Source organism: Mobula hypostoma, chromosome 5, assembly GCF_963921235.1.
Source record: "Mobula hypostoma chromosome 5, sMobHyp1.1, whole genome shotgun sequence".
NCBI lineage: Eukaryota > Metazoa > Chordata > Chondrichthyes > Myliobatiformes > Myliobatidae > Mobula > Mobula hypostoma.
This window is the reverse complement of record NC_086101.1, coordinates 135,249,394-135,262,316: the sequence shown is the minus strand read 5'-3', so window position 1 is coordinate 135,262,316 and position 12,923 is coordinate 135,249,394. Positions and strand designations below refer to the sequence as shown.

The following is a 12,923-nucleotide window of genomic DNA, read 5'->3' as shown; positions in this document are numbered from 1 at the left end:
TTTACATCCAGACTGTCAGGGTACGAAAGGTTCTACACAATGAGGTTCTGTTCAGATCTCTTTTTAAGGTACTAAACCCTTCGGTCAATCTGATCCAAAATCTATATACCGAGTTTCTATGGAAGACCATCCTGCAAATTTAACCAGTCAGCCAAATACAGTGGTGCTAGAAAGTTTGTGAACCCCGTAGAATTTTCTCCATTTCTGCATAAATATGGCCTAAAATGTGATCAGATCTTCACACAAGTCTGAAACTGGAAAAACAGAACCCGATGAAATAGGTAACACTAAAGATGTAAAGACCATAAGATACTGTATAGGATGAGAATTAGGCCATTAGTCCCATCAAGTGTGCTCTACCATTTCATCGTCGCTGATCCAATTTTCCTCTCAGCCCCAATCTTCTGGCTTTTCCCCATTTCGCTTCATGCCATGACCAATCAAGAATCAATGAACTTCTGCCTTAAAGATACATAAAGACTTGGCCTCCACAGTTGCCTGTGGCAAAGAGTTCCACAAATTCACCACTCTCTGGCTAAGGAAATTACTCCTTATCTCTGTTCTAAAAGGATGCACCTCTATTCAGAGACTGTGTCCTCTGGTCTTAGATTCTCCCACCATTGGAAACATCCTCTCTACATCCACTGTATCAACATTCAACAGGTTTCTGAATTCTAGTGAATACAAACCCAGAGCCATCAAATATACTTCATACGATAAGCCATTTACTCCTGGAATCACTTTCATAAACATTCTTTGAACCCTCTCCAGTTTCAACATATCCTTTCTAAGGGGCACAAACCTGCTCACAATACTCCAAGTGAAGCCTCACTGGTTCTTTATAAAGTTTCAACATTACATCTTTACTTTTGTTTTCTAGTCCTCTTGAAATGAATGCTAACAATGCATTTGCCTTCTGCACCACAGACTCGACCTGTAAATTAACCTTTCGGAAATCCCACACAAGGGCTTCTTTGCACCTCCTTTTCTCTCCATTTAGAAAATAGTCAACCTTTTTATTTCTTCTACCAAACTCCATGACCATACACTTCCCAAAACTGTATTCCATCTGCCATTTCTTCGCCCATTCCCTCAATCCAAGTCCTTCTGTAGCCTCTCTACTTCCTCAAAACCACCAGCCTCTCCGCCTATTTTCATATCTGTAAACTTTGCAACAAAGCCATCAATTCCATCATCCAAGTAATGTAAAAAGAATCAGTCCCAACACAGACCCCTGTGGAACACCACTAATCAGCAGTAGCCAGTCAGAAAAGGCTCCCTTTATTCCCACTCTTCGCCTCCTGCCAATCAGCTACTGCTTTATTCATGCTAGACTCTTGCATGTAATACCATGGGCTTGTAGCTTGTTAAGCTATGTCTTCCCAATCGCTGAGATCAGACCAACTGGCCTGCAGTTTCCTTTCTTCTGCCTTTCTCCCTTCTTGAAGAGTGGAGTGATATTTGCAATATTCCAGTCTTCAGGGACCATTCCAGAATCCAGTGATTCTTGAAAGATTATGACTAATGCCTCCACAACCTCTTCAGCTAACTCTTTCAGAACTTTGAGGTGTACACCATTTGGCCCAGGTGAATTGTCGACTTTCAGTTTCCCAAAATCACATTGTACTTGTTCATTTATTTATTGAGAAAAAGGATGCAATATTGCATGTATTTGTTGGGAAAAGTATGTGAACCTCTGGGGGTAGTGCCTTCTACAAAAGCTATTTGGTGTCAGTTGTTACAATTAATGGGATGAGGTTGGAGGTGTGGGTTATAGAGGTGCCCTGCCCAATACATAAAAAAAGTCAGGTTATTGACAAAGCCTGCTCTTCTCAAGAAAGATCTATTTATGTGTACTATTTCAATCAAAACAACTTTTCAGAGGACCTTAGAGCAAGAATTGCAGATACGCATGCAAGTTGGAAAAAGCTACAAAAGCAGTTCTAAAAAGCCAAGTGTTAATCTGTCCACAGTAAGAGAAATTGTCTACAAATGGAGGAAACCCAGTACTGTTGCTACTCCCCCTAGGTGCGGGCATCCTGCAAAGATCACACCAAGAGCCCAACTGAAGGAGGTGAAAAAGAACCTAAGGGTAACAGCAGAAATCTCTAGAACTTGCTAAAGTCTCTGTTCTCGTGTATAGTATACAAAAAATACTGAACAAGAATGGTGCTCATGAAAAGACACCACGGAGGAAACCACTGCTCTCCAAAAAAAAACACAACACTGTTGCACGTCACAAGTTTGTAAAAGACCCTGGATGTTCTACAATGCTTCCGAGGCAAAATTTGAAGTTTTTGACAGAGGTGCACATTGCTATGTTTAGAGGAAAAAGGGCACTGCACACCAACACCAAAACCTAATCCCAACTGTGAAGCATGGTGGTGGAAGGAGCACCTTGCTGTGGGGCTGCTTTACATAGAAAATAGGTGCAGGAGTAGGCCATTCGGCCCTCTGAGTCTGCACCGCCATTCAGTATGATCATGGCTGATCATCCAACTCAGAACCCTGTACCAGCCTTCCCTCCATACCCCCAATCCCTTTAAGGCCTGGACAGCTTGCAGTTGTTGAGGGAACAATGAATTCAAAATTGTATCAAGACCTTTTACAGGAGAACATCAGGCTAGCAGTCCATCACCTGAAGCTTAATACAAGTTGGATAATGCAACAAGACAATAATCTGAAAGACAAGAGTAAATCAACAACAGAATGGTTTAAAAAGAAAATTCATGTTTTGGATGGCTGAGTGAAAGTCCTGACCTTAATTCTATAGAAATGTTGTGGAAGGACCTGAAACAAGCAGTTCAGGGAAGGAAGTCCACCAACATCCCAAAATTGACGCAGTTTTGTAAGGAGGAATGGCCTAAAATTCCTCCAAGCTGATGTGCAGGACTGAACAACAGTTACCAGAAATGTTTGGTTGAAGTTATTGCTGTACAAGGGGAGTCACAGCAGTTAATGAAAGCAAAGGTTCACATACTTTTTCCAACAAATGTGATATTTGATCATTTTTCTCAATAAATAAATGAATATACTGCTTTTTGTGTTATTTATTTATTTGGGTTCTCTTTATCTATTTTTAAGAAAAGTGAAGATCTGATCACATTTTTGGTCATATTTATGCAGAAACAGAGAAAATCCTAGAGTTCACAAACTTTCTAGCACTATTGTATATCCAAGGGAAAGAACTATGCTCAGTGATGCTTTGAATATTAAGGAGGCTGTTTATAATGACCAAAGAATCATATGTTCATGTTTTTTTTAAAAAAACATTGAAGAGGAAAATCCTGCTCATTCTCCTTACCTTGGGCTGCAGTTCAAAGACAAAACATGAAGCCAAGTATCATCATGCTTTTTGATGAGGATGGGGATGGGGGGGTTGAGTGGAAAGCAGAACTACATTCAGCTTTGACATTCCTTTTAAATTAAGTGTGGAAGCTCCAACATGTAGCATTAATCAGCAAAGTATTATATGATTCTCAACTTGTCTGGCATGAACATAAAATGGTTCACAAAGCAGCCACTAAAGCATTAGAGTGAATGCTGAAAAATCTTACACATTAAAATTATTGCAAGGTGTTACATTAGTCAAATGCTACCAATACTTTCACAAAATACTAAAGCAGATAAATTGAAAGTCTGTATTAAAGCATAATTATTTTGGGGAAAAATATTAAACAATTAAGACTTGAAAAATAACACAAACATATTTAAGCAGGCAGTTCACATGCAAGGGAGTTCAAATTTACTCAAATTGATAAAAAGGGAAATTAAATATGAAGACTAAAGGGGGATGATTCTGATGGGAAGACTTGGGCTGAATTGTTACATTACCACACAATCTCATGGTGTTATTAGATGGGTTTCAAAAGACAGTAAACCTCAAGTCTAAGAAGATTAAAGATTAAAATCTGTCACGAGCCTTGTGGCCCATCAGGCTGGTGCTTATGCCGGTTTCCGTGGCAAGAAGCAACTGACAGTACGTACAAGACTACCCCCCCCCCCCCCGGATAGGAAGCCAGTCTATCGCGAGGTTAACCCCCAGCATTTTTGCCAGTATCCATACTCACAATCTAGATGCAGCTGCAATATACCTAATTTTACTGTTGTTATCAAGTTGGATGTCAATTTAAATGGAGGTGGATCCCAAAAGGCTTCAGAGGGCATAGATAGATAACAGATATGGGCACTGTTGATTCATTATATTACAAGGCAACACCTTTAACAAAAAGGCAATAAAAACGTTGCAGGACAGCAAAGTTTTCCCCAGATGGACTTAGATGTCCAAGATGGCCATATGCAGGTATGACAACTTGGAACTTGAGAGGCAAGTTGGTCTTTATGAACCACAGTAAATATATCTTCTAGCAATTATATAATGCTCAGACGAGACATCACCTTGAATACAGTGTCAACGTATGGTCCCTAGGATACTTGAAATAATGAGGATTGACCGAGGAGAATTCAATTAACCCAGGCCTGGTTTCTTTATGAGGGAGGATTTTCAAATTGCAATCTGCCCAGAAGCCCCTGATATAACCCTAGCATAATGACAGGACAAGTTACAACAATCAATTAACCTATAAACCAATAAGTTTTTGGACTGTGGGTTGAAACCAGAGTACCCAGAGGAAACACACACAATCATGGGGAGAACATAGGAACTCGTTACAGCAGTAGGATTTGTTATCTGCAAAGTTTCTCAAAAATTAATTTCACAAAAGACAAGATGAATAAACAACGAGGTTTGTTTGGTCCAAAGAAACAACAAATAAATGGAGTTCCTGCTCAACCCAACACTAACCAGCTTAGCATGATGTGCATGCATTGGATCAGCATACTGAAGGAGCGCCTGGAATTGATTATTCTTTGTGAAAGTGATTATTTTCAGCACAGTCCCATACTTTGTAAAGATCTGTTGGAAGAAAAACAAACTGCATCAGAATGATCAAAAACTTCAACAAACTTCTATAGATGTGTCCTGAAAAAAAAGTTTATTTACTGCCTGCATTATGGCCTAGTATGGGAACACCAGTGCATTTGAACAGAAAATCCTACCAAAGGCCATGGATTTGGCCCATTACATCACAGGTAAAGCCCTCCCAACCATTGAGCACATCTACATGAAACACTGTTGTAGGAAAGCAGTATCCATCATCAAAGATCCTCACCATGCTTTTACTCACTGATGCCATCAGGTAGAGGTACACACCACCAGGTTCAAGAACAGTTACTACCCCTCAACCGTCAGCCTCTTGAACAAGAGGATAACTTCACTCATCTGTTGAGATAGTTCCATAAGCAATGATCTCATTTTAAGGACTCTATCTTGTTATCTCATGTTCTTGTTATTTATTGCTATTTATATTTCAATTTAGAGTTTGTCGTCTTTATGCTCTACTTGAACTTTCATTGATGCTGTTTAGTTACTATTCTATCGATTTGCTGAGTATGCCTGTAGGAAAAAGAATCTCAGTGGTGACATGCATGTGCTCTGTAATAAAATTTACTTTTGAAGTTTAAAATTTGCTGGTTGCCATTCAAATGAAATAGAATCAAATTCCATAACTGCAAAGCAAGCGGAAATGTAACTGGTCCTCAAAGCAATACAAGGATTACTTTAGGGCAGTATATTTTGTTTTACCAAAGCAATTTTTGTTAGATACTCTGAACTATGAAAGCAACTTAATTGGATCTACCATTTTCAACCATTAGCACTATTGAAGCCAAATGGCACGCAATTTCCCAGAACAAATTCTGCACATTTAACTAATCTGCTTCATTTCATCTGAAATATCTGCTAAAATTACTGAAGCTGTCAATCCTTACCTGATGCAAGACTTCCAGAGTAACAGGATAAAAAAGGTTCTCCACAATGATGCGCAAGACAGAACTTTGGCCTGCAAGCAGTGCCCCGTCATTAACTGTGCTGCCCACCATCGACATATTACTGGTATGCACTGCATTTAATGCCTGCAGAGCAGCTTGAGTGCGCTGTAAAAAAAATTACATTTTTTACAAATTACAACTTTTCACAAAAATTATATGGGCACCTTGAACACAAATTAATTTTTGAAAGAGTTGATAGCATACCTGCATTTTTGGAGCAGGTTCTCACAGAAAAATAACGTTAGTTTAAAGAACACAATGATAAATTGCCAGCAAGGGTTAAAGGAAAATTCATCCTTAAAAAGTATCAAGTATAACTTCATTCATTTCCAAGTTACCTTGCTTACTTACTAGTATTTTAACACCCCAATCCTATGTAGGAACATTCAGACAAAATCTGATATCAAGCCTCAATCAAGAATGACCACAAGTGCCTAAACTCTGGCTGGGAAAATAAATTCTGATGTTATTTCGTTTAAAAAAAAAATGCAAGCCTATTTTAAAAAAAGCCTACAGATTTGTAAGAGAGTGGAGGTTCAAGTTATATTGATGTGCTGGAATGCCTTGTGGGCAGAGAAGAAGAAATTGAATTCTAATCCCATGCTTCACAATTTTACTGGAAAGTTTCTGCAACAGATAACTTAGCACTATCTTCACCTGGGTCATTCATTTTAAGTGCAATAACAAATTTTAGTTCCAGTATTTGGCATTTCCATTCAGTCAGCTGTGTGCCTGGTGGATATAACCAGCAACACATATAACTGTCATATCGCAAATGAACCAGTTACCAATCATTAATTCTGAAACTGTCAGCTTTGACCACAGTTGAATTTGTAGTCTGCAACAAACAACATAACCAATAACAAAGGGAGTACAAGAATTCACAAGTGAAGCTGCGAACCACAAGTGCACCAAAAGACAAGAATGGAAGCTTGCACAATGTATGCAAGACTAAGGATTTAAAATTTAATGAAAGTTACAACTACTCGATGATTTTAGTGGCACGCTTAAAAATTGAGTTTATAACAACTAACCTAGTTTATTAGCACAAAAATAACTGTAGTATATACAGATACATGTAAAATTCTGTGACCCTAAAGATAATTAGCAAAATATGAGTCATTTAGACCTGGCTCCTTTACCCTCAACTTACTCAATGATAGTTACCCATCCTGTAATATCTAGCAATTTCAGTAATTCTAGTACCTTGGAACTGCACTTCCTGAGAAGTCAACAGACATTTTCCAAACTTCGGTTTTGTAAGATTATTTTTGAATGGCCTTTTCATGTTGCACATCAAATCACGGAGTAGTCTATGTCCAGATAAAATGCAATATGCAATAATTTTTGGATACAGATTCCAAAAGCATCTTTAAACATGTGCTGTTCATTGCCAGTGGCTCCTGTGCTACAAGTCTTAAATATGCTTATATTTTAATGGCCATGAATGAAGAATATGTCTTACATCAGTGGTAGACAAACTAATGGAGAGGATTTTTAGGGACTGGATTTATGAGCATTTGGAGAAGCAGTTTTATTAGGGTTAGTCAGCTTGAATTTGTGAGGAGCAGGTCATGCCTCATGGCTTTGATTGATTTTGAACTAAAACTAAACCAGTGATGGTAGAGCACTGAATGTGGTGTAGATGCATTTTAGTAAGGCATTTGACAAGGTTCCCCATAGAAAGCTCTCCAGAGAGACATGAGATCCAGGGTAACTTGGCAGCAAGAATTTGGAAGTAGTTAACCCACAGAAGCTAGAGGGTCATAGTAGTACAGGGTGTGCATTCTGCCTTGAAGCTTTGACTAGTGGTGTTCTATAAGGATATCTGCTCTGTGATTTTTATGAAGGACTTGTATAAGGAAGTGAAAAGGTTGGTTAACAAGCTTGCAGGTGACATGAAATTTGGGGTGTTCTGATTAGGGTAGAAGGTTGTTGTAGGTCACAGAATGTAGAACAATAGCAGACGGAGGTCCATTCAGGAAAGTGTAAGGTGATACACTTTGAAAGGCTGAACTTAAAAGTAGAGTAATGGCAGGATTCTTAGCATTGTGAAACAGGGGAACCTTGGGGCCCACTGTCCGTATATATAAGGTTGTTAAGAACACATATGGTGTTACCCTTCATTAGTCAGAGGATTGAGTTTCAGAGCCACAAGGTAATGTTACAGCTCTGTTAAACTCTGGTTAGACCACACTTGGAATATTGTGCTCAGTTGTGGTTACCCCATTATAGAAAGGATGTGGAAGCTTCAGAGAAGGTGCGGATACTGACTGGATTAGAGAAACAAATGCAAAATGCTGGAGGAGTTCAGGTGGTCAGGCGGCATCTATGAAAATTAATAAACAGTCAATTTCTTGGGACAAGGCCCTTTATTAGGACAGGAAATGAAGGGGGAAGAAGTCAGAATAAGGTGGTGGGGGAAGAGAAAGGAGTACAAGCTAAACGGTGGTTGGTGAAGCCAGGTGGATGGGGGAGGGGAATGAAGTAAAAAGCTAGGTGGAAAAGGTTAAGTGTTGACAGAGGAGGAATCTGATTGGAGAGGAAAGAGGGAAGGGGCTAATGATGCAGTCATGAAAAAAAGCACATCAGCAGTTATATTTAATTAGGAATTTGAGGAGATTTGGTATGTCACCAAATTCCAGCAAACTTCTACCATGAAGAACGTTCTAACTGGTTGCATCTGTTTAGTCTGGATGAGCCTCTGCATAGGATCAGAAAAAAAAAGCTGTAGGGAATTGAAAACTCAGCCAGCTCCATCATGAGCACTATTATATGGCCACCAATCAAGGGCATCAAGTAGTGATGCCTCAAAAAGGCGGCATCCATCATTAAGGACTCCTACCGCCAAGGACCTGCTCTCTTCTCATTATTACTACAGAGAGTCTGAAAGCATACAATGAACAGCTTCTTCCCCTCCACCATCAGATTTCTGAATGGACAATGAACCCATGAACACTATCACTATTTTTGCACTGATTTTTTAATATTTTTTAAAATTTTAATTTATTGCATATTTTATGTAGAGCACTCTACTGCTGCTGCAAAACAACAAATTTCACAATAGCTTGATTCTGAAGATTATAAGGGTGAAGAGCCAGTGCCTTTTCTACAGAGCAGCAATGGCTAATACCAAAGGACAAAGGACAAAGATTAATGGCAGAAAGTTTCAGGGAGATGTCAGAGAATGGCAAGCATCTGAAGTGCACTGTGGGGTGTTGACATTTAAGAGATTCTTAGATAGGTGCATGGATTGAAGAAAAAATATAAGGTTATGGGCTATATAGTAGGGAAGAGTTAGATTGATCATGGAGTAGGTTAAAAGGTCAGTAAAGCATTGTGGGCCGAAGTGCCCTTACTGTTTTGTTCTGTATGCCATACGTTAAGGCAACTGACATAATTCCAGCCATGAAAAGCTGCCAAAGGCATGTTTGATAAAACACCAAATGTATTACCAGATGTTTGAATGGAGCACCATATAAAACCCTATGGGTCAGCATGAAAAGTCATTTAATAACACATGTCAGGTGATAAGCAGCAGGTCCATTTGTGTTGCGACATAATCAACAATTTGTACCATACATTGTGCATTGTAAGCATATATTCAATGGTACCGATTGATGTTGCAAACTTAGCTGGTCTATTTATCTGCAAGATAAATCACTAGCAAGAACCCCAGGGAAGGCTTTGTCCTTAAGATTCCCTCCCAACATTACTGGAGATCTGGGTCATGGAAGTGGTGGAGACCTTGATACAATGGTTTTCAGGCTTTTACTGGAATGACTTGTCTTGGACTATAAACCTATAAGCCTAGCAGAAGACCAAGGGGAAAATATTGTATAGATATTACACTAGAATGTTGTCACTGAATTAAAGGGCGCAGCAGTAAGGTTACAGGAAATCAAATGCAAGCTAGTTTAAAACAAATACAAGCAGCAGGACCTTGAGAATGAACATATGCATGCACTTCCAAGGTCTTAAGTAATGTAACAAAACTTGGGTTTCAGTGAAAGCAATGCATCAGATGACTAGAAAGCAGGCTATAAAATGCAGAATTAGAGAAGATACCATAAATAAAGAACAGTTGATGATGGAAAGATACCAGTGTTTTGGGATGCAATCTTTAAACTTCAAGAGGTCAGAAAAAAAATCCAACAGCAAAGGAAATAATTTACAATTCACAGTTCTTTTTAAATATATTATAAATATTGCCAGCAATGTAGGAAGTCATCTATTTTGTGGAATGGCAAGCTTCACAACCATTCTAAATTTATGAGTTTCTATTTCAAAACCAATAAGATGATCTGTTAAGTCAGCCACATCAAAATGTTACCAGATGAAAAGGGATCATGGAACAAATGAAGCAAATTATGATGAATCTGAAACATAAGCAAACACTCACCTTATCAGGCATCTGTGGAGAGAATAGATGAGCTAATTACTTAAAGTGAATCCCAGGCTGCACTCATTAAATATGAGCAACAGGGAAAGACACTATTCAAGAATAGAAAAGAATAATTCATCAAGAACAGAAGAACAGAAGTAGGAAGATCAGAGATATTCAGAGGAAGAGAACACTTTAGTATCTTTTAGGCAATGCTGATAAGCAAATCTTAAAATTTTAAAATAAAGCACACCTCAATGGTTCATATAGTCAGGAGAGACAGACAGCCTACCTCATTAAGATTAGGAAGCTTAGCCCCCGACCCAAGCTCTACACTCCTGCCTCAAATTATTCCCCAGCCATTAATATCCATCTGCTTTGCAAACCATCCATAGCACCAATAGGCCAAGCAGTGCACTGCTGCACAATTGAATGTACAAGACTAAAGTGGTTTGTAACAGCTATAAAGATCTTTTGAAATGTGGCCCATGCAGCTTTACATATCAATTGAATCATTACCCCACATTAATTTCCACATATCTGCAAGCACTATATCTTCCTGTCCTTTATTCACTGCTCTCTCAATCCTGGTTCATGGCAGCAAGTCACACAAAGTGACTCTGGTAAACAAACAGATCAGCACAGCAACAGGCACTGTAGCCTACAGTGCCTTGTATAAGTACTTAGCCACTAACCATTCATTCACATGAGTTTTATAACCAGGAAATTTGCTCAATTTAACTGAGAATTATTTGTAAATCACGTTTTTTTTTCTCCGCAGTACAGCCCACAAAACAGGGGAAATTGTAAAGCATGAAAAACTAATAATTCAAAAACTGAAATGTCAGCAATACATAAGTATTCACCCCCCCTTTGCTCAGTACTTCATTGAACCACCTCTCGCAGCTATTACAGCCAGTCCTTTTGGATAAGTCTGTTAGCTTTGCACTACGTGACGGAGCAAGATTTGCCTCTTCCTCCTTGCAAAATTGCTCAAGCTGAGCAAGGTTATTCGGGGGAGTGGCAGTGGGCAGACATCTTGAGTCTTGCCAGAAATGTTCAATTAGGTTAAGGTAAGGACTGACTGGGCCACTTAAGGACATCAAATTTCTTCCTTTGAAGCCACACTATGGTTGCTCTGGCCGTGTGCTTTGAGTCATTGTCCATTTTAAGTTTTCTGGCAGAGGCTAGCGGGTTTTTAAATCTAGGATATATCTGTATTTAGCAGCGTTCATCTTCCCATCAATCCTGACCAAATTTCCAGTCTCTGATGCTGAAAAGCATCCCCAAAGCATGCCAATTCCATACTTTACAGTAATAATAGTGTTATCTGGCCGATGCACAGTATTAGATTCACGCCACTCATTCCTTTTGGTATTGAGGCCAAAAAGTTCCACTTTAGTTCCATCTAACCACAAGACCTTCTTCCTTTTTGTGCAAGGCTTTATGGAACCATAAACTTAAATTTCCAGTTGCAGCCACTAACTTCTGCAGCCCACTCAATAGTGACTGTTGGCTTCACAGAAGCCTCCCTTACAAGTGCCATTCTTCTCCAGCAACTAAGTTCAAAGGGGCCAGCCTGACCGAGACAGTACAGCCAGTTGTGTAAAAGTGGGAAAAATATGATACCTAGCCACACTAAGCTCTGAATATGCTCAGCGCCCTTGAGATGGTCTTGTACCCTTCCCTAGATTTGTGCTTCTCCGTTATCATTTCCCTGACTAATACTGAATGCTTATTTGTCTTCATTTTGGCTTGATCTGTTGAAAATCTACCATATTGTTGGACCTTACAGAGAGAGGGGATATTCTTAAAAATTCATTGAAAACAGATGATTCTCCAATTTTCCGCATCAATAAATCGGGTGAGTTGGTAAGGTAATAGTATATTGCACCTGAGGAAAGCTAGCAGAGTAATTACAAAAAGGGAGGAATACTTTTTCAGGCCTCACAATTTTGCTTTTTAATTTTTACTAAACTGTTGACAGGTTTAGGAATTTTACTTTTGATTTAACATGATGCAATGTTTTGTAGATGAGCACAAAAAACCTAATATAATTTGCTTACAATACATCTGCTTACACAAGACCTGTATACCCAACCTACTCACATGGCAAAGGAATCTTAAATGTTGCTAATGTATCTGCTTCTATCACCTCACCGGCCAGCATATTATTCCAGAGGAATGTGATAAATTTAAACCTGTTCACTTTAAATCTGCGCCCTTTAGTATTTAACATTTTAAGCTATAGGAGCAAAATTAGGCTATTCAGCCCAACAAGTCTGCTCCACCATTCATGGCCAAATTATTTCTCCTCCCAACCCCATTCTCCCTGCCTTTCATATGTAACCTTTGACGCCCTTACTAATTCAGAACCTACCAGCCTCTGCTTTAACACTTGAAAAGAGATCACATTTTACACTTTTATCGGACATCCTTCTACCTGACACTCCAAGGAAAACAATTCATGTCTTTCAATCTCTCCTTAAAGCCAATAAACTCCAATCTAGAAAACATCCTGCTAAACCTCTTCTACACTTTCTCCAAAGCCTCTGTATCCTTACTTATACTGTGGTGACCAGAACTGCACACAATAATGCAAACGTGTCCGAAAGTTTTAAAAATTGCAACGTAACTTTCCAACTTCTAC

The 12,923-nt window shown here is 39.0% G+C and overlaps 1 protein-coding gene across 3 annotated transcripts in view; it reads right to left on the bottom strand.

Annotated features, from left to right (window-relative positions):
- The window catches only part of ptbp3 (polypyrimidine tract binding protein 3), an 80,835-nt gene that overhangs the window by 16,460 nt on the left and 51,452 nt on the right, over window positions 1-12,923 (bottom strand). For all 3 annotated transcript variants that reach the window (XM_063048958.1, XM_063048960.1, XM_063048961.1), the window contains 2 exons: window positions 5,830-5,994; window positions 4,805-4,915 (listed from right to left, as the gene is read on the bottom strand). In XM_063048958.1, coding sequence (XP_062905028.1) covers window positions 4,805-4,915; window positions 5,830-5,994 — 276 coding nt within the window. The remainder of the gene's footprint in view (window positions 1-4,804; window positions 4,916-5,829; window positions 5,995-12,923) is intronic.